The 27,226-nt window shown below is 37.3% G+C and overlaps 1 protein-coding gene across 1 annotated transcript; it reads right to left on the bottom strand.

The window, feature by feature from the left end:
• Positions 1-446: 446 nt before the first annotated feature.
• Positions 447-27,191, bottom strand: LOC111861920 (transmembrane protein 87A). Its single transcript, XM_023846885.2, has 15 exons — positions 27,041-27,191; positions 26,429-26,489; positions 23,132-23,232; positions 21,899-22,006; positions 19,815-20,006; positions 18,917-19,069; positions 15,871-16,005; positions 14,380-14,528; positions 13,030-13,248; positions 11,706-11,826; positions 10,665-10,845; positions 8,754-8,812; positions 5,647-5,699; positions 1,904-1,931; positions 447-1,254 (listed from the first exon to the last, which is right to left on the bottom strand). Exons 1-15 carry the CDS (start codon positions 27,155-27,157, stop codon positions 1,213-1,215), a joined length of 1,719 nt encoding a protein of 572 aa, XP_023702653.1. The 5' UTR covers positions 27,158-27,191; the 3' UTR covers positions 447-1,212.
• Positions 27,192-27,226: the final 35 nt, after the last annotated feature.

The raw sequence follows: 27,226 nt of genomic DNA, 5'->3' as shown, positions 1-27,226 counted from the left end.
AGTTCTGGGATGACACTTTGCCTCAGCAACTTTAGGTAGGTTCCCCCGTGACGCAACCTTCAAGGAAGAACGGGCCAATCAGTCCTTCGTACATCACGCCGCCCCACACCATCACTCCCAGGGACTGGAAATCGTATTCAATGGTGGCACTGAGGTTCTCTGGCCGCCAAAACACACAGTTGTGTCTGTTGACCGATCCTGATGTGTGAAATTTGGCCTCATCAGTCCAGACAATATTCCAGATAAGGTCAGGGTTCTCCTGAAACTTGGTCAGCATCAACAACCGTCTACCGGCCATGACGTTTCCTCAATGCACACTAAGTAGGCAGAGTAATGACCTCGTTCACAGCATACCGTATGATGCTGCCATCTATCGACAACAAAAGGTACTTTCCCATTATCCCGTGTATTGTTGGATTGGTTAGTTATTAATGATCAAAACTGCCTAATTGAGTCTGGCCCACCTGTATGTTCTGGATGCACAAAATTCATATTAAGTACAGGACCACCATAGCCCTATCTAGCAATCTCCAACTGAAGCTTAATATATCTACATTTTTATTTATTTTACATAAGCATTACCAGAATGTTCTAAGCCTTGCATAGTATGTCATGTTGAATGTGAAATTCAAAATTATGCAAGTTTATCAACTATAACTACAAAGTAAAAGGTTTCCACTAAAGAAATTTTCAAAATACTTTTGTTATTCATGTGTTACAAGAATGCCATTATGACTACATCACTGTTACATGGTAAAAAGTAAGAAATTAAATGTATTGCGCATATCAATATATTTTTAATCTATAATATGAACAACTGATAATATTCTGTCACTAAAAAACTTAAGTGGAGTAAGTTACTAAGATTTCTTAGACTGTTTATAATAATTTGCAGTCTCCTTTAAGCACACGTGTAATCAGAGAACATAAAACCATCATACAGACACTGGATAGAAGCATTCATATACATTTAAAAGAACAATGAAAATGAAAAACTAGTGATGTTTTTGCTAGAGATGGGCAAATGAAGAAACACAGAATTAATTCCACAGCCTCAAAACTGGATATCAGAATCCAACCAAATTCAGTAGAAGGCATCTTTCCATTATGTGCATACATCCACACATGTCCATGCACATGGTACAGACACACAACAACTAATGGTACTAAAAATTAATTAACGTGTCTAATATACAGATTTCTTCTTTCAAATTACTGCAGCTTGGATACTTCAAACTTCGTTGTCATTATTTCCTAGAACAAAAAATGACCACATTAAAATTGTAAGGAAGTGCTTGTCATAACAAAAAAAAAAAAAGGAATACCAAAGCATTCAAATGAAATACTGTAAAAATTTAAACATAGCCCTAAAAGAAGCTAAATGGAACAGTACAGATGATTTGCAGCAAGATCAAACAATGAAATAAAAACAACATGGAACACAGTAAGAAATAAGAGACAGGAAGTGCACCTACCCACAGAGATATGCTCTTCTCTTGTAAATGGTGAAAAAGTGAAAGACATCAATACAGCTAGAGAAATGTTTATAAATGACAATTTAATTCCATTTAAATTCAAATACTAAAAGCATTATCAAAGTCACTGTGAAGTTTGTAACATTTCATAAGTAAATACACAAATATTCTGAATATACCTTGCATATCAGAAAGCAACAAATAAAATTTTCTGAAAGTCTGTACTGACACAAAATTTTATTACTTTACAAAAACACGTCATACCAGTTGTTACAGCAACTACTTCCATTTGATATGGCAACATACGGTATATATTAAAAGTTCCAGCCACAGAGAAGTTATGACCAAAGTAACACTTTGGTACAAGTAATTATTCTTACAAAAAGACACTATTATTAGAATATATTTTTTTTTAATTTCATACATACCTCATCAGAATCCATGGTTGTCAGAGCCCTGAAAGAATATAAAAGAAAATGATTGTAATTAATTTAATAACCTTGTAATAACATACTATTTATAGAAAAACAGTAACTAACAATGCAAATGAAGGTAAAAAGGAGGTAGGAGGTTATGTTTTTAACAATAACTCTCATTCATGTCTCAAATCGCTGCTTCACTCAGGTATTAAAGCCAGTTTCTTGCTCAACAGGCTAGTTGCTCTACCACTGCTGATATAGCTGACAAATCCTGAGCCAAAATTTGTTTACTGAAACATGTACTGCACATGTAGAACCTAAAGGGTTCTGACAATGGTGTATAACACTCAGAATTACTGGATTTTTGGACTTTGTCCATTGTTTGGTTTTCTAAAAAACTGGACACATTGGTGGCATGGTCTATCTTGCAGGCTGAAGCCATCAAGGAATTGCTGGAAGTTTGACTGAGAAGCACATATTTTCAGATGGTAAAGAAAGGTAAAATGTGGACGATAAGTTATTCCAACAGAACGATGGTAAGGCTATGGAAAACTCTCTATCACCTATTACCAACACCTACACACAGAATTTTGAGAAATGGGTTCTTAATTTGGCACAACATAAACTATTGCTATGCCTCCTGTACGTTGATGAAACATTTTTCATCTAGCCTCATGACTCAGAGTGGTTACATAATTTCCTCAGCCAACTCAACAGTTTAAGGCCTTCCATTCACTTCACTACATAAAAATAGTCAGACAGTGCAATTCCTTTTCGGGATGCAATGGTCATCAAGCCACAAAAGTTTATAGAAAACCTACCCATACTGGCCAATATATCAACTTAAAATCGAACCATCCACTGCATGCAAAAAGAGGTTTAATTCAGATTTTTCATAATAGAGCTTCCACCATACACCAAGGACAACAAGATCTGTTTATTGAAATTAGTAGCCTGAGATGTGAGCTTCAGCTCAACATTTATCCTCACGGTTTCATTGACTTGATTATTAATTCCAAGAGTAGCAGTCATCCAAATAAAGAGGAAAGGCCTCTGGGCTGTGTAAACGTCCCATATGCAGATGTTTCAGAGAAATTCAGAAGTATAAGGAATCGGTACAACATTAGGACAATCTTCAAAACCAAAATATTCAGGGTTCACTCATCAAAACCAGACTGGAAAAATATTCACAACAGACAGCACAGTGCATCTACACCATTCCCTGTCAATGAGACAGAAGCTACATTGGTGAAACAGGCAGACCTCCAGCCGTGCGACTCTTTGAACATAGGTGCAATCTCAAAATTAGCCCAGCATGCTGATGAAGAGGATCATAGGGTAGGCTGGGATGAAGCTAGGACTTTGGAAATTGAAAGTAACAACAGATATTGGAAATACAAGGAATCAGCACATATGGCATGCTTAATCAACTTTATCAGCCAAACGAATCTTGACATTTTCCCCATCAGGATCCCCCGTATAAGCAATGAGGTCACCAACTCACAGAAAAGATCAGTATGATGTGACAGATACTTCATGGGTTTCTATAAGGTTTTAGTCAAAAGAGTTCAGATTTTACTCCACAGATGGTGTTAGCATAGGCACAAAATGGTTTCACAAAATTCTACATTTAATACTACACACCGGTTTCACTGGTTAGGTTTGTTGTACAAATTTTCACGTCACAATTTATCTTAGTTTCAGGTCTGTGCATGCTTTATGAAAATGTTTATTATACAGTTTCCTGTTATCTCCCTTCAACAAAGCCTGGTCTCAGGTATTTATATACCTGTAGTTATACTGACATGGCTTGTTCGGTGATTAAGGTAAGCTCTTGCTAAGGGACCCAACAGAGCAGGTCTCTCTCCCCCACCTGAGAATGGGAACAGATTCATTTTCCATAATGCTCTATTCTATGGACTGCAACTGATGACCACGGTAGCTGAGTGGTCCAAGGCATGTAATATTTGCTTGCTCAGAAGCTGAGATTGTGGGTTTGAATCCCACACAAGGCATGGAGGTTTGGTGTGTGTATGCATTTATTCTGTGTTTGTGTTGTCCTGTGTTTTGGTAGAGGCCTTGCGACAGGCTGATCAATCGTCCAATGAGTTCTACTGTCTGTAAAATGATCATGAAACTGAGAATTCAGCCCCATGCTCCAAAGTTGGAACAAAAGGAGAGAGAGAGAGCGAGAGAAAGGACTGCATCTACCTCGGTCATGAACCCATATTAGCTATCTTTATGAACATGTCATACATTTTTAATTATCTAATTTTTTAAAAGAAACAGAGTTCGTGCTACTGGACCACACGATCAATCCACAGAGTACAAATTTGTGTCAGGAATTCTTGTATAAAGTTTTCATACACAGACTCCACTTCCCTGAAAATAGCTTTCTTCAACTTTAGGCCTTCAGACATGCCTTCTTTATCTGCATTTTCAGAATGCTCTTCACTTAAATGCAAGTTTCAAAGCTGCAGTCTTAGTTCTGTTCCCCATGGTAAAATACACAATATCCCTTTTTATACCTAACCTTCCACAGGTCCAATCCAAATAGTACTTCATTATCTATGTAATCAATGACTCCCAAGCCTTATGCAGATGACATTAATTTGTTTGGGGGAAAAAAATAAATATAAAGAATATTTCTCCTACAACCAGTAAATATACTGATCTGTAAGTAAATATATGTAAAATTAAATATATCTCACCGTACTTCAAACGAACATTATCACCAAAGTCATAATAAAACTANATATATATATACAGTCACGTGTAGGGTAGTACATGTAATGAAAATGATGGGTTCTAGGTCGGAGGATGATATTTATGAGCACTTTGGTGACAATCTACCTCCACCCCCTCCACTTCCCACACATACACATACACACACACACACACACAGTCCTCTCCTGATAAAGCAATTAAATACAGGAACTAACACTTCCGTTCATGCAAATGTTACACATAAAATCTTCAAATCACAGCTCTTGTTATACAGCTGCAGCACGGACTGCACAGAAAACATGTCACGTGATATCTTGTCAGGCCACTGGTGTGCTGACCATCGCCTAGCAACTAGCTACAAACATTTGTCTTATTGTTGTAATGCACTCAACTGAAGGTTGTTTACATGTCATTGGCTAGAAATGCTCCAGCCATCCATGTTACAGTTATATACAGTGTGTATATGCACTTCCACCAATTCTCTATGAGTGAGAAATGTGATCTCTTACTTTGAAGGAAAAAATTATCTGAACACGAGAGCAATGAAGGACATCAACAGTTCTGAATTTAATATAATAAGGAATTTCATGACTTATCCAGGAAACTATGACAGTTCTGCAATTCAGGAGGCTGTGATGGACAAAGCATGTGGCTAGGATAAGAGGGAAAAGTAATGCAAATAGAATTTTGGTGTGTAAATTCAATCAAACTATTCTCATCTACCTATGCATGTCTCAAGTAACATTCAACTACCAAAGTATAAAAATGTGTAAGAGCAACAAGAGAAAAGACAAATTATGTGACGACAATGCCATTATATTATATTTCAGCATCCTACTGCATAGATACATCACGCATTCACTTGTTTCCATCTCTAATGAAGCATAAACTTTAATAAATAAAACTTTATGTTGCATTAGAGATGATAATAAATAAAAGTTTACATTGCATTAGAGATGGAACCGAGTGAACGAACCATGCCATTATCTGTGGCTGATTTACAGTCATTATATTATTATACTTACGTATCAGCTAATGTTGAAGGAATATTCTCTTCAACCCACTTGAGGTCATCTTCCTGGAAGATCATAAATCATACTATGAAACGACATATAAAATAAATCCAGAGCATAGATGTCAGGCAGATTTCTGATTACTGTATCTGGCTTTCAAACACCCTGTAGGAGTCTTTGATGTGTGTAAAGTCAGTCTGTTTATAATGTCAACTGTCAAGAAGCATTTCCTTGCTTTACTACTAAGAACATATACAATGCATTCCATGATAGAGAAAACTGGCAGCAGCGCAGAGCGGACACAACATTTCTCCCAGAGTGCTGCTGTAACTGCCAATAGCAGAATGAGTCACTAGCGCTGATAAACATGCACCATCAGGTGGCCTGATCTTGTCACTGCAGTATGTCGCATTAATAGTCAGACTTTGTTAGAGGTGTCGATAGCTGGTCGACATTTATATTGACATGAACTTCACTATGGAACAGCATGTTCATTGTCAAAAATTTTCCAAGGAAAAAACTTACAGAAAATTTATCCATAAGTTTCATCGTAAATATCCTGACTTGCCAGTTCCCAAAAGTCATGTGTATCCAAGCTTGTGAAAAGTGGTGGGCCACAGGTTCAGCGTGTCACATAAAGAAGTGATCAAAGAGGACTGTGCTGACTGAAGAAAAAGTTCGGGATATTGAGACATGACTAAAGATCAGTCCTCGAAAACTGTTAAGAAACTTAGCACAGGAAACCGCTGTTTCACTAGGATCTGCTTTCACAGCCACAAAATTAATCAAATTTTGCCTGTATAAAATAACAGTTGTGCATGAGCTGAAACAACCAGATTATGCAGCAAGAATTCGTTTTTGCAACTGGCTGCTGCAAAATGTGCAAGATGGAATCGTGGATCCACAGCCTCTGTTCATGACTGATGAAGTGTGGTTTCACATTAGTAGTCATGTCAGTGCACAAAATGTAAGAATATGGAGCGATGAAAATCCTCACTCTATACAGCAAGAGCCATTACATTGTGAAAAGGTGGGGGTGTGGTGTGCTGTAAGTCCGTGGCGAATCATTGGCCCCTTACTTTTCCATGAAACTGTGAACTCTGACCATTACATTCATGATATACTGAATCTATTCTTCAATCAGCTGACTGTTGATGATAGACAATATGGGTATTTTCAGAAAGACAATGCTACAGTACATATGGCTAATGCAATCATGGTCACAATATGGGAAGTGTTTGAAGACTGAATAATCAGCAGGGGACTGTGGCCTCCCAGATCTGTTTTGCGATTTTTATTTCTGGGGTAACCTAAAGGGAGAAGTCTGCAAGAATAATCCTCGCACCACTGAAGCTCTGCAGAATGACATAACACGCGTAATTGGTTGAATTACTGTGGACCAACTTCAGAAAGTGTCACATAATTTATTTATGGGATGTGAGTCATGTTTGCAAGCAGAAGACGGCCACTTTCAGCACCTGTTATAAACCATGGTGAGTTTGTGTTACATTTTTAAAATATTATAAATGTGTGCATGCAGAGAAAATGATGTGAGGGAAGCACCGACATGAATGCACTCTCGCTAGTGGGGAAGGGCACAGTAGTCACAGAGAAACATTCCATTCACTCTGCGCTGCTGTCAGGTTTCCTCTCCAGCTGTATTAATGCTACTAATTGCAGTGACAAGATCAGACCACCTGACGGCACACGTTTATAAGCGGTAATGATTCATTCTGCTATTGGCAGTTACAGCAGCAATCTGAGAAATGTTGTGTCTGCTCTAAGTTGCTACCAGGTTTCCTCTATCATTGAATACCCTGTACCAAAATCAGCATTCAAGTGCCCAGACAGTGAAACCACTATCTTCATAGGATGAATAAAATCACAAATTAATTCAGTGCTTGTGTAATTAGCAAAATATTGTATTTAGTGAATATTTTTTCTGTTCCTAGCTGAAGACAAATATACACAATGCACTACTTTTCTGTATATAACCCACATTCAGTGAAAGAAATTTCTGACCCTTCAGACTGTGACGTCGGCTCATGTCCGTGGTCTGTGCGCCCACTTCTCCCCTCTACTGTCTCTACTGTCCCCCTCTCCTTCCCCTCCTGAGCCGACTTAGCGGCCTAACGAGTCGAGCTAACGGCTCTTGGCTTCCCAACCGTTGAAGGGGTAGGTTGTTCTCATTTCGGACCACCGGGCGAGGTCATCCTCGACCGTCCAAATTGATTTCTCTACGTGGTATTCAATCTTAGAACAGCGAACTCTGCAATCATTCTGATACAGGTATTTACATCATGTTTGTATTCTTTCTTTATTAATATATTATATTTATTCTTTGTTAATATTTGATTTGGTTATTTCTGTTTGGGTATTTCCGCCTTGCTGATTTCTTTGTCCTCCCCTGCTCGCCCTGTCCTGTGATTACGAGAACCCATACGCACCCTGAAGGATCCTCTGAAGGGGACCTACGCTTCAATACCTTGTACCTAAGTTCTGTGTGATGGAAACAATAAAACACATTCGCTACATTTTCTCTCTGCTGTATACCATTATTACACGATACATGTGGCTTTTGCATACATCATGTATAACCCCCATTTAGTAAAAAGCTTGGTTTAGTACAAGCCACTTCCCAGAGATTCATTAACCCTAAATTCTAAATTTTGGAGTCTGTATCTCCCAGAAAAAACATACACATTGACGAACCACATTTTGGTAGAGGCATTTTTCCTTCTAACAGTATCCTTCATTCAGATCATTCAAATCTGGTATAAAACATTTGAATAGTGTAAATCTAAATTACTACGATAAAAAACAATTCAGCGTTAGTTTTACAAATGTAGATAAATTCTGAATGCTTTTGAGTACATACCTTAAAAATTTCAAGAAAATTCATTTGCTGTATCAAAAGATATTAAAACTGTAAGCAGCAAGTGTATTTTTATTTATGTGAGGTTTTAAATCTCCTCCATCGTGTGCAGTAGTTGGCATTTAAACCCCCAGCATCATGGAAGTTACTTACTGATTTCACCATATAATTTTGCATGTTGATAAACAGTGAATTAGAAGAAGAAAATTTTTTATTCATATATATTGCATATAATAAAACATACCACATTGTTGGTAGACTTTGGTTTTGGAGAAGTACTCCTGTAACCTCTCATCTTCACACCTATGAAGAGAACAGAAATGTACATACAGAACTAAATTAATGAATGAAAGACCTTAACAGAGGGAAATTCTTCAAGATCTATGCACAAGTAGTTCATCTGATACTCACATACATGGATTTTGTTCAAACCACAGTAAATATAAACTTCATGACAGTGTTGTAGACTAAGGCACAAGATAAGTTTACACATTTTTTATTATTTTTCTGACTGTACAACTGGAAAATCAGGGCTTGGTTCCCAGCTCAGGCACAAATTTTCTCTCCTCCAGCAAGTCCAGATTACAACACTCGCAGCTAAGAGGGGAACACACATCACAAGACACGGTTTACACTGAATATAAGAAAAATGACCCCCATAGTGGAAGAACCACACGCCAGTTTTAATTAAGACACATAAGATGAATAACCTTAACAAGTTTTAGTGTGTGAAAATTTATTATAGTTGACAAATACACACTTTTTAAATAACTTTAAAAAGATTTATAAAGGCAAGCAATGAAATAGATTAGAGTAATTAGGGCACCTGATGATGGCACTATGTTGCCGAAACATTTGTGAAATAACAGGTGAAACTGAGTGCACTACAAGACAGCCACTGTATACATATCATGGAAGAAATTCAGTGCAACAGGACGCTAAAATACAACATTAAGTCCAGACTGGCTCTAGGGCCTGCCAACTTACTGTTCAATGGGTAGTGGGGACTCATCCTCAAGAGGTAAAGCAACCAGAGCATGAAGCTGACCACCCATCTCCATCAAGTGTAAAGAGTAAAAATGCATGAAGTTACAGGTTCACTTAGTCACATGTTCTCACAGCATGATGCTCAATTAAGTAAAGGGCATCTTTACTTTTACTATGCAAAGTAATCCATCCACTAGTAACAACAGTAATCTTAAGTTACCTACTCACTCATGGAGCTGAGCCCTTCTTGTGAAGCCACCAATTGTGCAGCTACTCAAGAACTTCTCAGTACTTTATGGAAGGTTCATTACCGTGTTCACAGAGCACTCCACTGGTCACTATCCTGAGCCACATCAATCCAATCCATAATATCCCATCCTATCTTTTTATTATCCATTTTAATATTGTTCACCCACTTATATCTTGGTCTTCTTAGTGGTCTCTTTCCTTCTGGCTTTCCCACCAATATCCTACATGTGACGCTGGGGCTGGTTTTCTCAGAGTACTTCGGTTTCCCTTGCCAATCCTCATTCCACCAAATTCTCCATCATCATAATCACCCGGGGCAGGTTACAATAGGCCAATCAGAGGCCACTGTGCTGAGTGGACCCAGTTGGACTCCACCCCCACTAAGTGAATACACTATGTAAGTTAGCAGCACAGGTCCAAAGGAGATTTAGGCATGAGTTACACAGGCATTGGTAGAGAATACTGGCAGCATTTACATGATCATTCTGCCTATAGTTTACAATCAGTCTGCATGCCACAAAATGTAGGGAGCGTTATGGAAGCCGTGACCAACAGTCCAACTCACTCTCATAGACATCAAATCAGCAGCAAACAGTTAGGGAGAATTTCTGATCAAGACTTCAGGAATGTATCATATGCAATAAACAGCATTCAAAAATACGTTATTTCTTTTAATGAACAAGATACAATAAATTACATTATACTACTGCTTTCCAGTAAAACTGTTTTCCTTTTACCCAACGTGATAACCCTGCAATAGCACCCTAAAATTTGTCAAATTCCACAACCGCGTCCTGTGTTTGATGTGGTTCAGCAGGAATGTTCTGTCATTTCCAACATGGCATGTGGTCTGTGGCATGACACTGTAAGCATGTAAAAAACAAGATACTGTGACTCATCACACAAGGATGCCACTCACCAAATGCATCATTAACAAATTGCTCATCTTCCTCTTCATCATCTTCTGGTGCATCCAGAAGTGGTGTGAAAGCATATCTCTGATTATTATTTGTAGGCCTCCACAAAATCATAATGACCAATAGCAGAACAGAGAACAAAAGATGCCAGTATGCTTCATCCACCCACAGCTCCTTCCAGTCCTGCAGAAAAATAAAACACGCAAACCTAAAGTATTCTTTAGATTATGTTACTTTAATCTTTATAGTGCAAGACCTTAATATATCATTGCTTTTTGCATTCAACTGAATTTCCAGCGACAATGAGTCAGTGTAAAGCACATTTAAATCATATACAGTAAAACCTCATATTTACAGTCCCACATAGCAAGTCTTCTTATAATCTGCAAAATTTCTTCTTTAGTCCCATTAATTTCCCACCATTTAAACAGTTTATATTAACACAAAATAAACGTAATTTCATCTTAATTTCCTAGGTTTGTGTGACTGATCAACTTCTCTTGTCAACCACTGCCTACTCAGATGTGTTAGTTGCCAAGATACAAACGCCATTTCAACTATTGGTGTTTGTTCTCTAGTTAACTATTATTGTCGTCGTCATCATCATCATCATCATCATCATCATCATCACTGTTATTATTGTTACTGTTATCATGATCGCTGCTGTTGTTCAATTTCTTGGGTGAGCCTCCTGCATGTATTACAGTTTCCTTATTTGAATTCGTGCGTTTGATAACACACAATGACAGCCCACTAATTCTCTCCAGGATTTTATGCAACAGCTTGTCCTCATGCATCTCCTCCTGATACCAAACCTACTGACTTTAATTTTACTTTTAAACTGCAACTGTGAAATATTGCTGCCAGAGAAACACATAGGTATGGTAATCATTAATCAGTAAGCTTCAACAGTCATTTTCTCAAATTCTAACAGTGTTTGATCCCTGTAGTAAGTTAACTATCTATCAGGTTGTACTTTTACATAACTATGATGTGTAAATAAGCCTGTATGATATTTTATTGGTTGCTGCAATCATACTCACTGTGAGACATATAGCAAAGCGATGATACTTTATTGAATAAAGCATAAAGACAACTGAAGAGATCACTGCAAATATGAGTGTGTTCGTGAAATGCCTGTAGAGGGACAGTTTCACCAAATTTCTGGGGGAAAAAAACAAACTCACTGTTAGAAGCCTGTGACCACTGAATTATATTATAAAAATTGTATGATGCAAAGTTCCAGAAATACATTCGCCCCCTCACCAAGGGAGAGTTAATAAAGACCAGTGGAGATCACATTTTCAGGCTGAATCTAAATGCATTAAAACTATGTAACCAAATTATTCATCATCATATGTAAGGCGCAGCATTAAATTTGAAGATTACAATTCTTTTGTAACCTAATTTTAGCATTTAATATTTATGGCTCTGCTTCTATACATCTTCCATAAAAATACTTATATTAGGCATATTACAGTAATGTGAGTAACTGAATTATGTAATGCGGCTAGTAAATACATTAAGTGGTCTTCCTGGAACATTCTTGAATCAAGGGTTCATTTTTACTATTCTGTTATATTCTGCATTGTTACCAAATGTTCAGTTGCTTACAGGACATCAAGAATTTGTAGATTAATAATTAGAGAGGACACAGATTATGGGTTATGATCCTAATCAAAAATATGGAGGCATATGTTGAGAAAAAGCATAAATAACTCAGCGAAGGTTGGAAGTGACTTGAAGGCATGTTACGTCATAACACTCCATGATTTTACTAAAATTAATTAGAAGCATTTCCTTAGTTTCTTGAAATCTATTATGAGCACCAAATTTCACTTCTACAGTTAGGCAGAGCTCTTCTAGTGAACTAGAGGAACTCATATATTAGAGTCACAAGGTAATGCACCTTTTCTGGTTAAACTTATTAAAGAGAGCAACTTGGTTAACCATTTAACCACTTGGAAAAAAAGAAATGTGAATATTAATTTACTGACTGCTAGTTCCTTTCTCTAATAAGCTTTACCAAAGAGGTGCATTACTTTAAGTTACAACTGACCATGATTATATACTATTTATTTTCTTATGGCTTATTTAAAAATTATGTCAGTATACAGAATACAGTATTGTATGTTTTGGTGTTCAGTAAATAATGAACAGGAAAATTATGTGGAAGCCACTGTGGCCTAATCTGCAGTATTATCCCACTGTCTGGATGCACAGAGTGGGGAAAATCATAAAATATCTCAGGACACTTGGAGTCACTGCTGATTCAAACCAGGCACCTCTTGAAAACAAGTCAAAAGCATTATTACTTTAGGGAACTTGCTTGGTGATACACAAGTTCAAAATTTAATGGTCACTTACCTGCGCAACCTGAGGGTCCTTGTAGTTTGTACAAGACTAGTGAAGATCCACCAGCAAATAGCAGAATCTAGCACGGCAAGAGGAATACTGGCTACCAGTGTCTGATTTGATGGGTCATTCTTTGGATGCATCACACGAAGATAGCTCTCAATTGCTGCCAGTGTGAAGTATAAAAGACCTGTTCCCACAACTCGATGTAGCATTGGACCAAGACGAGGCCTAGGCATTGTTGAAATAATACATACGAATACAAAGCATATAACTATACACCACACCCTTTGAAATCAAACAGCATCTATATGAAGAGATCTCTTTTCAGGGACACAAAACCATGTAGTCTGTTGGTTAACTTTCAACAAACTAAACAGTGCCATGTCCCAAAAGACAGAACTCTTCACAGCCATCCTACAAACTATATCAGACTTCTGAAAAGTGGTTTATGGCAAAAATATATTGTGGTGTATACACCTATTGCTAAGCTGTGACTCTGTGAACATCGGGCATTGCTAGGTAACATCTGCAACATTCACGCACACGACAACAGAAGAACGCATTTTCTATGTAGTCTGCACTGTGACTGTTGCTATACAATGACAAGGTAAATACACCTCTACAACAATAGAGGCTGTGTTTTTTGCAGGGTCCATGCTGAGGAGTTACCTTGAAGACAACTGATGCTATAGGAGTCAGTTGAGGGTTCACCTGTGAAGTGTTAATCAGTGGGCAATGGAAGCAGAATAATCTCCATTGATTAGTTTACAATTAAGTTTATTTCAGTCCAATGTGACATATAATGTCTTCAGCACTTCAGCACTCAGTTACCTAACATGTTTCGATTCTTAATGAATCATCACCGGAGGTATACCACTATGATCAGGAGCCCACTCTTTAACTCATGGAGGAACGCAATTTGGGTAGCTTATAAACAGATACAGTCACACGACAAGCTACTCAATTTCATCTATACAATTGACCATCCAACAAAACATGATGATTTGTCAATTCTGGTGATGGAATGTTTTGTCAATGTAGTAATCAAATGCATGAAAAATTGGGGAGTTATCCCCTTTTCGTTCCACAATAAAAATCTAGTGATTTAGGCAACGGCGTCATTTAGCAAGGAAATATGATGAATAATGTTTGTTCACAATTAGTGTACTAAACAAAATATTTTAACACAATCTGTAAAAAAAAACTTTCAAAACAATTTCAGAATATTCCACATTTCAGATTACTATTTTAACCTTCTCTGTTACATTTCAATGTGCAGAGAGTAAAAAATATTAATATTAAGCAAGAGAAACAATACAATACTATTAGTATGGCAATATTCCTAGTTCTTAAACTTACTTGACTATTCCAAAGCCAAGACTGACAATAATGACTAACATTCTAGCTAGTGTCCTTTTACCACAAGATACAAGTTCAGCCAGCAATATGGCTCCTTTCACTGACACACCAGTGGAATTGATGCTCTGATATTCCGCATAAAACGTTGCCTAAAAACAAAACAACATTAAAATTAGTTTGTCAAAAAATGTTATGCAGTCTGAAAATTCATCACTGTATTCACAAAAGACTGACATCAGCCCTGCTCTGAGCCAGTTCAATCCAGTTCACAAATTAGAAACTTATTTCTCCAAGTTTCATCTATCCTCCCTGTCTTCCAAGCAGGTATTGCTACTCTCTCAAGTATTTATTGTGCATATTTTTGTGGTGTTTGTTACAACTTTACAATTCTACTTTTCATAAACCATCTACACTTCACACAATTCTACATTTATGTATCACTGGGACTCACTTCAGCAATGTTTTTCAAAAGACACATATAAAGTCACAGTTAAGTACGTCATATAATGATCCGACAGAAGTAAATCATCTAATTTGATAAACACTGCTATTAATGGCAGACATTACCAAAATGTTCTGAATGATACAGATACCAAATTGTTAAGTGTAGACTGTTTATGAAAAATAAATTCATCTGTTGAAGTTTTCAAAGCAAAAGTTTGTAAGAATCGCCTCTACACATGATCTACCAAGCCCACCTTTCTTAATTTTTAAATACAAGAAAACACTGAGAAACTTCTTTTATACCAACTTGAGAGCAGATTACAAAACAAAAGACAACATATTAAAGTTCTCTACCTTACAGGATGGGAACAGACAGAAACAAAAATTAGGTCTAAACTGGAGGCATCTGGTACAAAGGCAAGGACAATTTGAACACTGGAAACTTCAAGCATAACACAGAACATGGCATGGACTGACTCAGCAATGTTAACAGGTACAGAAAACAATGAAATTTAGTGGAAACCCCAGTTAATGTTACTCAGTCTAAGATAAGATATAAAGCATAGAAGAATATACCGTCTACACAATAACACTCTGTATTTTAAAACAAATAAGACACTACTGTAGCAACATTTGTTTTATTAAAGCTTTTTTTTATGGACACGAAACGTTTCAGCCCCTGTATCAGGATATCAGGCCATCATCAGGCGTACAGTGTTCGGTTTTAAGCTGCGAACTGCATCCACTTATCATTCAGTTTACTATATAAGGATCCTTATTGTGTTTTAATGTTCCATCTCAACAATACAAAATAAATATTCTCGATGTTAAATTTCCTCTATATGAGATTTCCACCAGTTTACTGTTCATATCCAACACCCCCCAAAGAACCTTAAATGAGGGTTTCACTATACTTCTAACAAAAAATATAGGTAATATTGCATAAGAGTACAGTAACTTAAAAAAACAAGTTAATAAAATATGGTTATATTTATTCAATAGTTTATTATATTTGGCTACAGAATTCGAAAACAGATCAACACTCACTTTTTCCAGCATACCAAGAAGAATTACACCACCAATCCAGAACTGTATTCTTAGCAAATCACGCCACTGGCAGAAAGACACAATGAGCCATGCTAAACCAAGTATTACATACACCAGACACATGGCTCCATAGAACTGAAAGGAATACAGGCACATTTATTCTTATTTGCAGTGAAAAAAAAAAAAAAAACATAAAATTTCTATTTATCCGCATGTCTGCTTTTTAAAACAAACAAATATAGCAGTACAGATATTTAAAAAAGAGGACCATACACCTACTGTGTACCAATATGGCATCATTCATAATGCTGATTTAGTATGAGGGTAAGTCAATAAATAAGTTACAAATGGATATAGAACTTACACAAATAAGAATACTGATTTTAAAAATGCTTTTATTTCTCAAAATAATCTCCCTGCACATTGAGGCACTTGTCCCATCATTTCACAAACCCCTGAAAACAGCAGCATAAAATTTTTTGGGCTGCTGTCAGAACCAGGCGGTGACTTCCTTTTCTACAGCTTCATCATCGGGAAAATGTTCAGCCGAAAGATGTTTTAGAGGGCTGAACAAATGGAAGTCGCTTGGAGCAAGGTCAGGGCTATACGGAAGATGCTCGAGGACTTCCCATTTGAAATTTTGCAGCGTCTCATTTGTCTTGCTGGCAGTATGGGGACGTGTGTTGTGATGCAAGAGCAACACACCTTTGGTGAGGAGCCCTGGTCGCTTCTGTTGAATGGCCTTATGAAGTCTCCTGAGGATGTTACAGTAGGAGTCAACATTTACGTAAATGCCAACTCCTACTGTAACATCCTCAGGATGCAAATGTTCCCTGTAAGGGGAAGTCACTGCCTGGTTCTGACAGCAGCCCAAAGAATTTTATGCTGCTGGTTTTCAGGGGCTTGTGAAATGATGGGACAAGTGCCTCAATGTGCAGGGAGATTATGTTGAGAAATAAAAGCACTTTTCAAATTAGTACTCTTAATTGTTTAAGTTCTATATCCATTTGTAACTTCCTTATTGACTTACCTATGTATGAACCTCTCACTTTGATGCATAATGTTCATCTAATATGATGGAGAGTCAATAAACAGGTCACAAATGGATATAAAATGTAAAACATGACATTAAAACTTGGAAAAAACATTTGTTTATCAATATATCCTCCATCAACATGGACACACTTGTCAAATCACTTTGTCAGTGAATCAAAACCCAAAGTACAGAAGTCTTTTGGCTGTTGTCTCAGCCACTTAATGTAATGTACATCCTAATGTAATTGCCTGGCTCTAAAAGTCTGTGATGATGGTATATTAATATTGTGACGTGGATGGCGCAACAGGAAGTAGGGGTCATGCGAACTCTGCGTTTCCACGAGTTACGTCATGTAACCCTCCTAACGATATGCAACGCTTGGTAAACACCCCTCCCCACGAGGCTGTGATGTCACGCAACAGGCGACTCTGTGCAGCGACTATTGCTAGGCAATGCGTAGGTAGAATCACCTGACAGCAATGCCTGATATCTCTTGAAGAGAAGGAAGGTGTTCTCTATGTTGTTCGTGCCAAGCCTAAATGAGGAGCAGCAAACACTATTCAGGAGTAGTGAGTATTGAGCCAGTTACTAGAGAGAAAGTAACCAGTCAGTTGCAGTCTAGCATTCACCAGAGTGAGTTGAAGTCTTACTGTTATTGAGTGAATGGAAATGACTACAGGAGAAGTATTTGTGATACTGCAGATGGCAGTAGTGGTGTAATTGTGAACTGTGTAAATGTAAGAGCAAATGTGGAATAAATTCGCTATATCCAAGATGGCGTGAAGTGATTTGTAGCGCAACATCCAACACATGACAATATAATTATTCTGTTTTTGGACATTATCCATTGTCCTCTTTTATAAGCAAAACACAGTATTACACTGAAAGCTCCATANGGATGCTTCCCCCATCTACCAGAGGCATTAGAGACTACTGTTGGGCGGGAAATGTTCTTTATAATTTGGCTCAGAGGCCTCCTTGAGACATGAGGTTCTTTTACGTGCTGTAAAGCTATGACATGGACCCACGGCTTAAAGTCCTTCCCGGAGGACTTGTTCCCTGAATTTTTCAGCCCTTAAAAATTCCACGACCTCCGCAGGGTTTGAACCCGCGTACCTTGAGTCATGAGGTGGGAACGTTACCCCTAGACTACGGAGGCCGCTATGGCCCTACTAAGAGATAAGATCCAGTTCTAGGTCCTGAGATAGGGACTAGCTTTTTCAGCTGGACCCAAATGAGTGGGTTTTTTTACCTGAAGACTGAGACAGAATCCAGGCTCCAAAATGCTGTGTTTTAAATAAAAAACAAGTTAATGGATAATGTCCAAAAACAGGATAACTGTAATTGTCTGGCATTTGGAAAATTTCCTTATTAGTCCTACCACAGTGAAATCCTTATTTAATAAATTTCTAGGGAAATGGTTTTTCTTACACTAAACAGGGGTTATACAAAAATTACATCTAGCTACCATTTCTAACTTTTACTAATTGCAAGCTTCTTCCTCTTCACAGATGCCATAATCAGAAACAAATAAAGGAAATACTACTACAGAACTCAAAACTCATGCACACTATCATTCATCAAAGAGTGAGTGAGTTGAGAGTGATGATTGACAGCAAAGAGAAAATGAGAATATCAGTTATTTCATCATGATCACACTAAACTGAGGTATGGAGATCAAATATCGCTTACACTAAATGTGGGTTATTTACTAAATCAAAATTCACTAAATGTGGGGAAAAAGTACATTGTTTATATGGAACATCAGCTGGGACCAAAAGAAATATTGACTAAATATGGGATTTCACTAATAGCTAGAACACTAAATCAGGATTTCATGGCATGCACCTATCTCTGTTTTATTCTGTGACTTTCCTCAATCATTATAATACAGCAACCACATTACTGCTCACATTTTACATTCAATACAACATAATATTTATGAGTGCAACATCAGAAAAAATTAGTTAGAAGTCAATGAATATGGAACTTCTGGGACACTGTACTCACTGGTAAGAGAGGCCAGTCTGCTGCTGATAAGTAACCGTATTTGCCTTGCATGTGAATACTGACATTAGCAGTAAACTCACTTTTACTGTCAATTGTAAGTTGCAGTAAGTACACCCCATCTGCACCAATGGTATATACTGGATGTTCTGTAGGCTAGAAATTAAAGAAAATACAAAATAATATGACAAAATATTTTACAATTCTTTCTTATAATTTTTTACCCTCTCAGGTCGGAAGACGCGGTAGTGTAGTGGTTGAGGCACTATGCTACAAGCCGGAAGGTCATGGGTTCAAGTCGTGACGAGGTCACTAGATTTTTTTACTTGACCCAATCCTTCCAGCTGCACTATGGCCCTGGGGTCAACTCAGCCTCTAACAGAAATGAGTACCAGGAATTAATTAAATAATTATACTGGGGAGTAAAGTGCAGCCGGCACGTAAGACTAACAACCTTACCGCCATCTTTGAGCCGATTATCTAGATAACGTGGGACCCTCAATGTCTCACAACCCTATGGGCCTTCACGGCCTGTTACAAGGATAGCTTTACTTTTTTTACTTACTTACTCGGGTAAGAAGTCGATATATAATCAACCTTGTGATAGAGCTTCCATGGATGAATGTCAATTTATGATGGACAAAGTTTCTTTCATATTTCTGCAGTCATATGTCGATCATATGCTGCTATTGGCCATTGTATTCTGTGCCAACACATTCATGAATGTTTTTCTGCCTTCTTCTGCCATCTGGAAGTCTAGTTTTTTTTTTAGTCTGACCACATATCTTAAGTTTCATCACTGTTCACAAAATTCTTGTTATCACAGTTCTAATTCAGAAATGCATTCATTTTTAACTGTGACCTCCCCTTGTTTTATTATGTGCAAAGACTCAGTACTTACAAGCTGACCAGGATTCTGGATATTTTTCGGAGACTGCGGTTTGTCATCCGTCAAATGCGCCTCTTTAGACGATTTCTCTGCTTTTTCCTCTCTTTTGCTTTTATGACCCACATTCAGAACACTTTCATCTTTCACATCATCAGGCACAGCAGCAGCTGGTGGTTTCTTTGATTCTGAACCTTTAAACTCTTCCTAAAATATACATGCAAAATTGTATTAGAGCGGGATAATTCAATTAATGGTTGATCAGTAAAAATTACCTACAAAGCAATTATATATTCTCCTCAATTTTAATTCTGGATTAATTCATCCAAAGCACATCATGACACATGAGACATTAAAACTCATTCAACATAAAACAATTTCACACATTAATGTTATTCCTGTATTCAGTTATGTACTGAAAAATATATTTTCAGATGTGAACTTCACACTTAAGCATGAATACTGTATTATTGTATTTCAGTTTGACAAGAATGTTTAAGTACTTGGATTTACTTCTGTCTGCTTAATTTTTTACGGACGGGAGGTCCTGAAATTTTAATACCATATTTTCTGAGGAGAAGAACTGCCATATAAGGGAGTCATGCATGCATGTAAATCCTAATTACTTTGTCACATCAATAAAATTTCACAATATGTGAGAAAAGCCATGGTCTTCCCAGACAACAAGGAACTCCTGAGTAGAAGCAAAACCATCACATATCTATACCAGATTTTGAAATTTCCATTGTGGTAGATTTTTAAAGAATATCATATTTATCCTACTACAATATTAGGTTTCTGACTTTATTTTCATTCATAATGGTGTAGGATTGGATTATATATTTGCAAATTAATAAAAAGAATTATAAAGAATCAAATCTAATTGAATGAAGAGAGCTGAGGTTGCCATAGAGGTGAAAATTAGGACTGTGGTCTTCTGGGTTATGACACAGAATTCACTCTGTAACCTCAATATGTAAACAGCAAGATCCTCAGAGTTGGTATCTGCTACTGAACTTACACAATGTCAAATCCAGATGACCCCAGTCCCAACTCAACAATATCTGGGAAAACTGAAACCTGATAACTACTGCATTTCTGGATACCATGAAGTATAAAGATATTTTCAAAGCAGTAACTGTTAGACTTTTTGTTACCATTACCATCACACAATGTATACGGTTCTACATTTTGGGGGCTGCTAGATTACACTTATTGGTTCTTCCTTTCAGGCAATCATATGATGTAAGATCCAACACACACAATTCCATATTCCCATTTTCCCTTTCAACCAAAGAAACTCATGACATATATAGCATTATAAACGTAGCTCAACATGACTGTTTTCATCAACCACATACAAGGAGAACTGAACATGGTGATAATAAGCAATGTCTTGATTCTATTCAGCTGCAAGCCTCCAAAAGAGAGAGATACCAGTCAGTCATGTACAAGTGCATCAGACAATGTGATGGAAAACATTGCTTCTGAAAGAATGGGATGTGATAATATGTAGTTTGGTCACATCCCAAAGACCAAAATCTTAACACTCACCCCCCGTCTGAAAAGTCAAATCTCACATGCACATTTAACTTTCAATATCAGGATCAGTAATTATGAAGTAAAAGGGAACAAATTTAGGACTCTCATCTTTAAAAGCAAATGAAGACTGCTTGTACCGGTTCTCACGGTCTCTTTGCTTGCGGATTTCTTATTTTTCTTTCTACCCTGAAGATGGAGGCGATACGTCCCTCCGAAACGTCGGTTAACACCACAGCTACACGGTGCCACATCCCAGAAGACTGCTTTCTTCAAATCCAATTTTGGTTTATACCTCAGGTTAGTTCCATTCAGTTATTTAAATTCTCAATCAATTCAAGGTTTACACAGCTATGATCCTTATGATCCAGCTATTTAAAAAATGCAGTTTTCTCAACACTCTGGCTTTAAATATTTTTTTTTTGGCTCAGACCTTCAACTGTATAACTAATTGGAAGCAGCGATAAAACAGATACAATTCCAGTCAGAAAATCAATAAAAACAATAAAAATATACAACCATTACACATACATTCAAAATTTTACAAATACAATACCTACCAAAACAATGTGAGGAGAACAGTCGAAGTGTGATATTACAGGATCCATATGACGAGTCTTGTTATCTCCATCAGTCAGTAAGCCTGACAGCTGTGTCTGTCCTGGATTCTGAAAATGTCAAGGAATATTAATGTATATAAACAAATATATAAATAAATGTATATTTCTTGGTGTATTTCATATTCTAAATCACATTCCTTCCATCCTCATACAAAAAGTGACATTCATTTAAAAAAAAAATGTTATACTAAAGATGCTAAAATCCTTTTAAGAAGCACAGATTTTACCCTTAAGCTCAAATTCAGGACAATGTGCTAATCTTACAGTTAAAGAAGTTTAGTGAATGAAATCTTATACAGGGTGTTTCACGACTTTAGGGCATAACTGCAGGAGGTGATTTCCTAGGTCTTTGTGATCAAAAAAGTTCATATAAACATGTGTCTGATTTTGGACTAGCTCTATCAATTAGGCCCAACTGTGTAGGTTTTACCTGAAGATGGAGATAGTATCCAGTCTCTGAAATGTTGTATTTTGAAAAACAAACAGGACGGTTTTAGATAAAACAAGACGATGGATAATGTCCAAAAACATAATATTTGTACTAATGTACGATTGTCACAAACCCTTAGATCTTACCCAAATAATATTTATCGAAGAGCACATATATTATGAGCTTTATCTTTACACAACTTTTTCCAGCTTCACCTCTCTCTCAGGTCCAGATATTCTCCTCAAGATAACTTCAATATATGTTCTCTTAAAATGAGAGTTCAAGTATACAAGCTTAATAGGCTATGGTCTGGGTCAAAACACCATGCTGTATTCCAATAAGTGGGAAGCAATGTTTTCGGGGAACATACTGCCTCTATCTTTGGGGTGAACACACTGCATGAATACAACCAATATCCTGAGTTTCCAGTGTTATAAATGTTATCAATTATGCCTGTATGATCTAAATTTAGAATTTTATGATTATAAAAAGACAGAAATGATATTGCCTTGTCATACCAAATTGTATGGGCACTGCTATTGAAAGATGCATGCTGCTTGCATTTTTATGTAATAAATACATGGTGTACTTTCAATGAGGTACAGCCAGCAACTGATCTCTTCAGTCATGAATACTACAAGAGAATGCTCAGATTAAGTTTCCTATAGCACAGCACGTTCAAGTATCCTCCTCAAAATTTTTACCTACAAGGACTAGAGTAAAGAAATGTTATTGCAACGTACCAGTTCATCTTCATATCGTAAGAAATCCTGCCAACAATGCAACCTCGACAGAACCCACGTAATTGTGATTTTTCTGTCTGCAGCCTTGGTGTTACATGAAACTGTGGGCAATAAACATTTTCAGCATAGTTAGTAAGTGACAGCATTCTGCAGAAACTCTTACACACAAAATTAAAAGCAAGGCTGAAAAAAATTTAAAACATTCAGACCCAACCATGTAGGATGAATAAATGGATTCTCCTGGGATAACCCATTAATTAAAAAATAGATTTCATTGCATGTGACCCTGTTGTTTGAAAATTAATTTGAGGAGAATGTGATGGACACGGCATGTAGCACAAACGGAGGAGAAGATGAATCCATATAGGATATTGGTAGGAAAGAGACCAGTAGGAAGACCATGATGTAGGTGGGTGGGCAATATTAAAATGTATTGCAGAGAGATAGTGTGGGATGGTATGGACTGCATTGATCTGGCTCAGGATAGGGACCAGTGCAGGGCTCTTGTGAACACAGTAATGAACCTTTGGGTTCCACAAAATTCTGGGAAGTTCTTGAGTAGCTGCACAATTGGCAGATTCTTAAGAAGGGCTCAGCTCCATGAGGGAGTGAATGAGTGAACTTTTTATAAATTATACTTGGAAAATTTTATCTTATGGAATTTCATTCTCTGTAGTAAATTAAACACTACGAACTTCTATATATCATTTATGAAAACAAATTATGAGGGAAGAAAATAGCAAATTTTGAGCCTATTCTGAATAGCGAGTGGATTTTTTAACAATATTCACAATGTACCTGCAATTCAGCTTGCAATATTAAGGCTTCCAACATACCAAATTGAATAATATTATCTTAAAAAATCAGTGTTTTGATTATGTGCTATGAGAATATTAGCACAAGCGGTTATTTTTTCTTATTTCTTTCAAGAAAGCAACATATATACTACTACAGCCTTCAACTTTCAGCATAATGTAACTAATTTTTTGAACAGAGCTATGACTGACCTTTTCACTGCTGTCCCCAGTCTAGTGCTGGATGGTTTGAACTACAAGAAGTTGTTCAAAGTAAGTTCTATAGTTTTTGTACCATCACACAACAAACATGGGTTTAAAGAGTTTATAACAGAACAACCAAATCAAACAGAAAATGCCAAGTGCATTAAATCCCATATGAATATGAAACCTAGTTGTAATGTTACGAAACAAAGGTGCCCCAAAGGTAGTTAGTTAGTTAGTTATTGGAGAGGGTGGGGTTCCCCATGCACTTAGACCTGTATTGGTCCATTGTGCTTCCCTCTATAATTTCTACCAGTCTCTATATCCTACCGGTACTGGTGCTTACCATCAGTCCCGCCCAGCCAGCGAGACCGGCTCTACTAGCTGAGAGGTATCTATAATGCTTCCCCCATCTACCAGAGGTATTAGAGACTGCTGTTGGGCGGGAAATATCCAAGCAACGAATTGTTTGAAGTAGCGTTTGCATGGCAGTGGGTGAAATCAACCCCTCGACAAGGTATTCCCTTGTGGGAACTGCCCACATTTGCTTGAATGTGGGCAGTTCCCACACCCTATTCAGTCCAAGTGCAATATATAACAGTCCAACGTAAGCAAGAGACCAGCAGAGTTTGTATTCAACTTTAGCAGGAGAGAGTTCTAATCTGACTAGAACAGAAGAGTTCATATCCGGCTAGAGCAGGGAGTTTGTATCCGACAAGAGATTAAGGACAGTTGAGCTCCAAGCACAGCAGAAAGTACTTCACCGAGATCAGTGCTGCAAGTAATTGTAATAGTGATGAGGAAACATCTGATGACATTATAAGTTGAGAATAACTGCATTTGCGTGTGAAAAAAGCAACAGTTCAATATACGTCTTTGCCAAATCTGAAACCCACACAAAGTTTTTGTCATGTTACCTAGCAAACACGCGACGACAATTTTAATGTTCAGTCAATTTCATGATCAACATGTTGATTACAACTGTACTAATTTATTATCTTATTATTTTATATTAAGCTATCCCTCTATCAGGCCATGAAGGCCCATAGGGGCTGTGAGACATCAAGGCTCCCCATTCTCTCTAGACAGTCAGTTCACATATGGTGGTAAGGTTGTCAGCCTTACATGCCAGCCACCCTTTACCTCCCAGGAGGATTCCTGGTACTCATGTCTGTTAGAGGCTGAGTAAACGCCAGGGCCATAGTGCTGCTGGAAGGATTAGGTAAATTGAAAAATATCTGCCTCATCGGGACTCGAATCTGTGACCTTCATGCTTGTACCATAGTGTCTCAACCAAATATGCTACCACATGCCCCTACTACTTCATATAACTACAACAAAGTTTTTTGTAAAGTGGAGTATATTTTTAATTGACATGTTTCAGAATGGCTTTGCCATTATCCATGGGTACAGTGGTTATAAACCAGTTTTAAGTTTACAGTAGTGTATCCATGATTAAAAAATTAGTTATTAACTGATTTTTCTCTTAATGAATATGTTAAAATGCATGCAGACATGGTCCTGAGGATAGTGACACTAGAGGGCAAAAAGAAAGGTAGAAGAGACAGTAAACATGTTCCATTTCAGCACTTAAACAAACCTGACCACTCTCATACCTAGGACAACTATTAATGAAAGCTGTTAAGGACGATCTTTTTACAAAAACCACTTTAGGAAACTTTCTTAATCAGACAATGCATAAACTATTTTATCATCAGTCCATCTTTCCAGATAACAATAAAAGCAAATTAAAACAAACTGAAACATCTGAAATTGTTCTCATGCTAGAAGGGGTGGTAGAAATGGGAAGCACACACAGGTAAATTCCTAGGTCCAAACTGTATGAAGATTTTAGCCCATATGACAAAAATTATAAATAGAGATGCCTCCTTAAGGTAATTTTTATCAGGCATCAGAAAAGCCAGCATGGCTCAGTGAATATAGTGACTAGGCTATGGGCTGGACAAGCAGACAACTGGAGACCAATTTCCAGCACGAGAACTGATTCTTCTCTTCCCTGCGTCCACCCAGCCTCCTTTGCAACAGATACCAGGGGCTCTTTCTCTGGGTGCAAAGCAGGCCATGAAGCAGACCATTCACCTTCATTTAGTGCTAGATTTAGAATATGTGTGTCTGCACTTTCAGCCCTACTCCTTATGGCTTCATGACATGGTCCTTGATTAAGGACAGCGACTTTACCTCATTCAAGCCCAAAACCTGCACAATATAAGGCCACAAGGTCTAATATCAACATAAATATACAGTGAATTATTATTGAAGCAGTAAAAAATCTGCTTACTCTTAATGAAAATTTGGGATCCTTTAAATAAACTCTTCGGAACAGCGACAGACTTTTTCTCCTGCAAAAACAAAACATGACTTTATTACTATAAAATTGGGAGCGGTTTTAATAGTTCTTAAGTGAAATCTTCTTCTTATCTGGCACTACAGCTCTTTGTGAGCCTTGGCCTCCTTGATAACAGACTTCCAGCGAGGCTGTCATCCAAGGTTTCCTAACAATTTATGTTTTTAACAGAGATGAGTTTGTCAGCCTCATGCACCAAACCCCAACCTGGAGGACCAGGGTATCTCTTTTTGTCTGGCCTATCACCTTTTACCGAACCGGCATGGGATGCCCTTTTGGTGACACATAACACTGACAGCATGGCTCTCAGGTTCAGCCCCATGGAGACAAAGTAGAGATACCACCAGGGGGGCAAGTGAAATCATGAGCACAATCAAAACAATTCTTAAAATGGATTATATTCCAGTGCAATAAAATTAATGACATGCATTTATATGTAAATTCTAATAAGGAAGTACAATTTTTGGTACTTTCCTGCAGAAGGAAAAAGTAGAATATCTAATATATGTTCTCTAGTTTTGTAATTAAATAGGGCATGTTCATTACCTGGCTTAGAACGAAATCCCGCTTCCCTTGATCTGGAAATGCCAAAGCAATAAAAATTAAAAAGCTGACAATATAATATTTCGTTAAGGTACGTATGGATGACATCTTCACAACCATACAGCAAGCATTGACGAAACTAACAGGAAACACCAAACAGGAAGTTAACAAATCTGATCGTAAATTAGT

The sequence above is a fragment of the Cryptotermes secundus genome, unplaced genomic scaffold (genome assembly GCF_002891405.2).
Source record: "Cryptotermes secundus unplaced genomic scaffold, Csec_1.0 scaffold39, whole genome shotgun sequence".
Classification (NCBI taxonomy): domain Eukaryota; kingdom Metazoa; phylum Arthropoda; class Insecta; order Blattodea; family Kalotermitidae; genus Cryptotermes; species Cryptotermes secundus.
This window is presented reverse-complemented; position numbering and strand designations above follow the sequence as displayed.

Excerpts from the sequence above, each read along its gene's own strand:
- LOC111861920 (XM_023846885.2), bottom strand. The coding sequence starts at position 27,157 with ATGGTTGTGAAGATGTCATCCATACGTACCTTAACGAAATATTATATT. Across the intron at positions 20,007-21,898 it reads GTTCTCCTCACATTGTTTTG|GAAGAGTTTAAAGGTTCAGA; the intron begins GTAGGTATTGTA and ends TGTATATTTTAG. Across the intron at positions 5,700-8,753 it reads CAAAGTCTACCAACAATGTG|GAAGATGACCTCAAGTGGGT; the intron begins GTATGTTTTATT and ends ATGATCTTCCAG.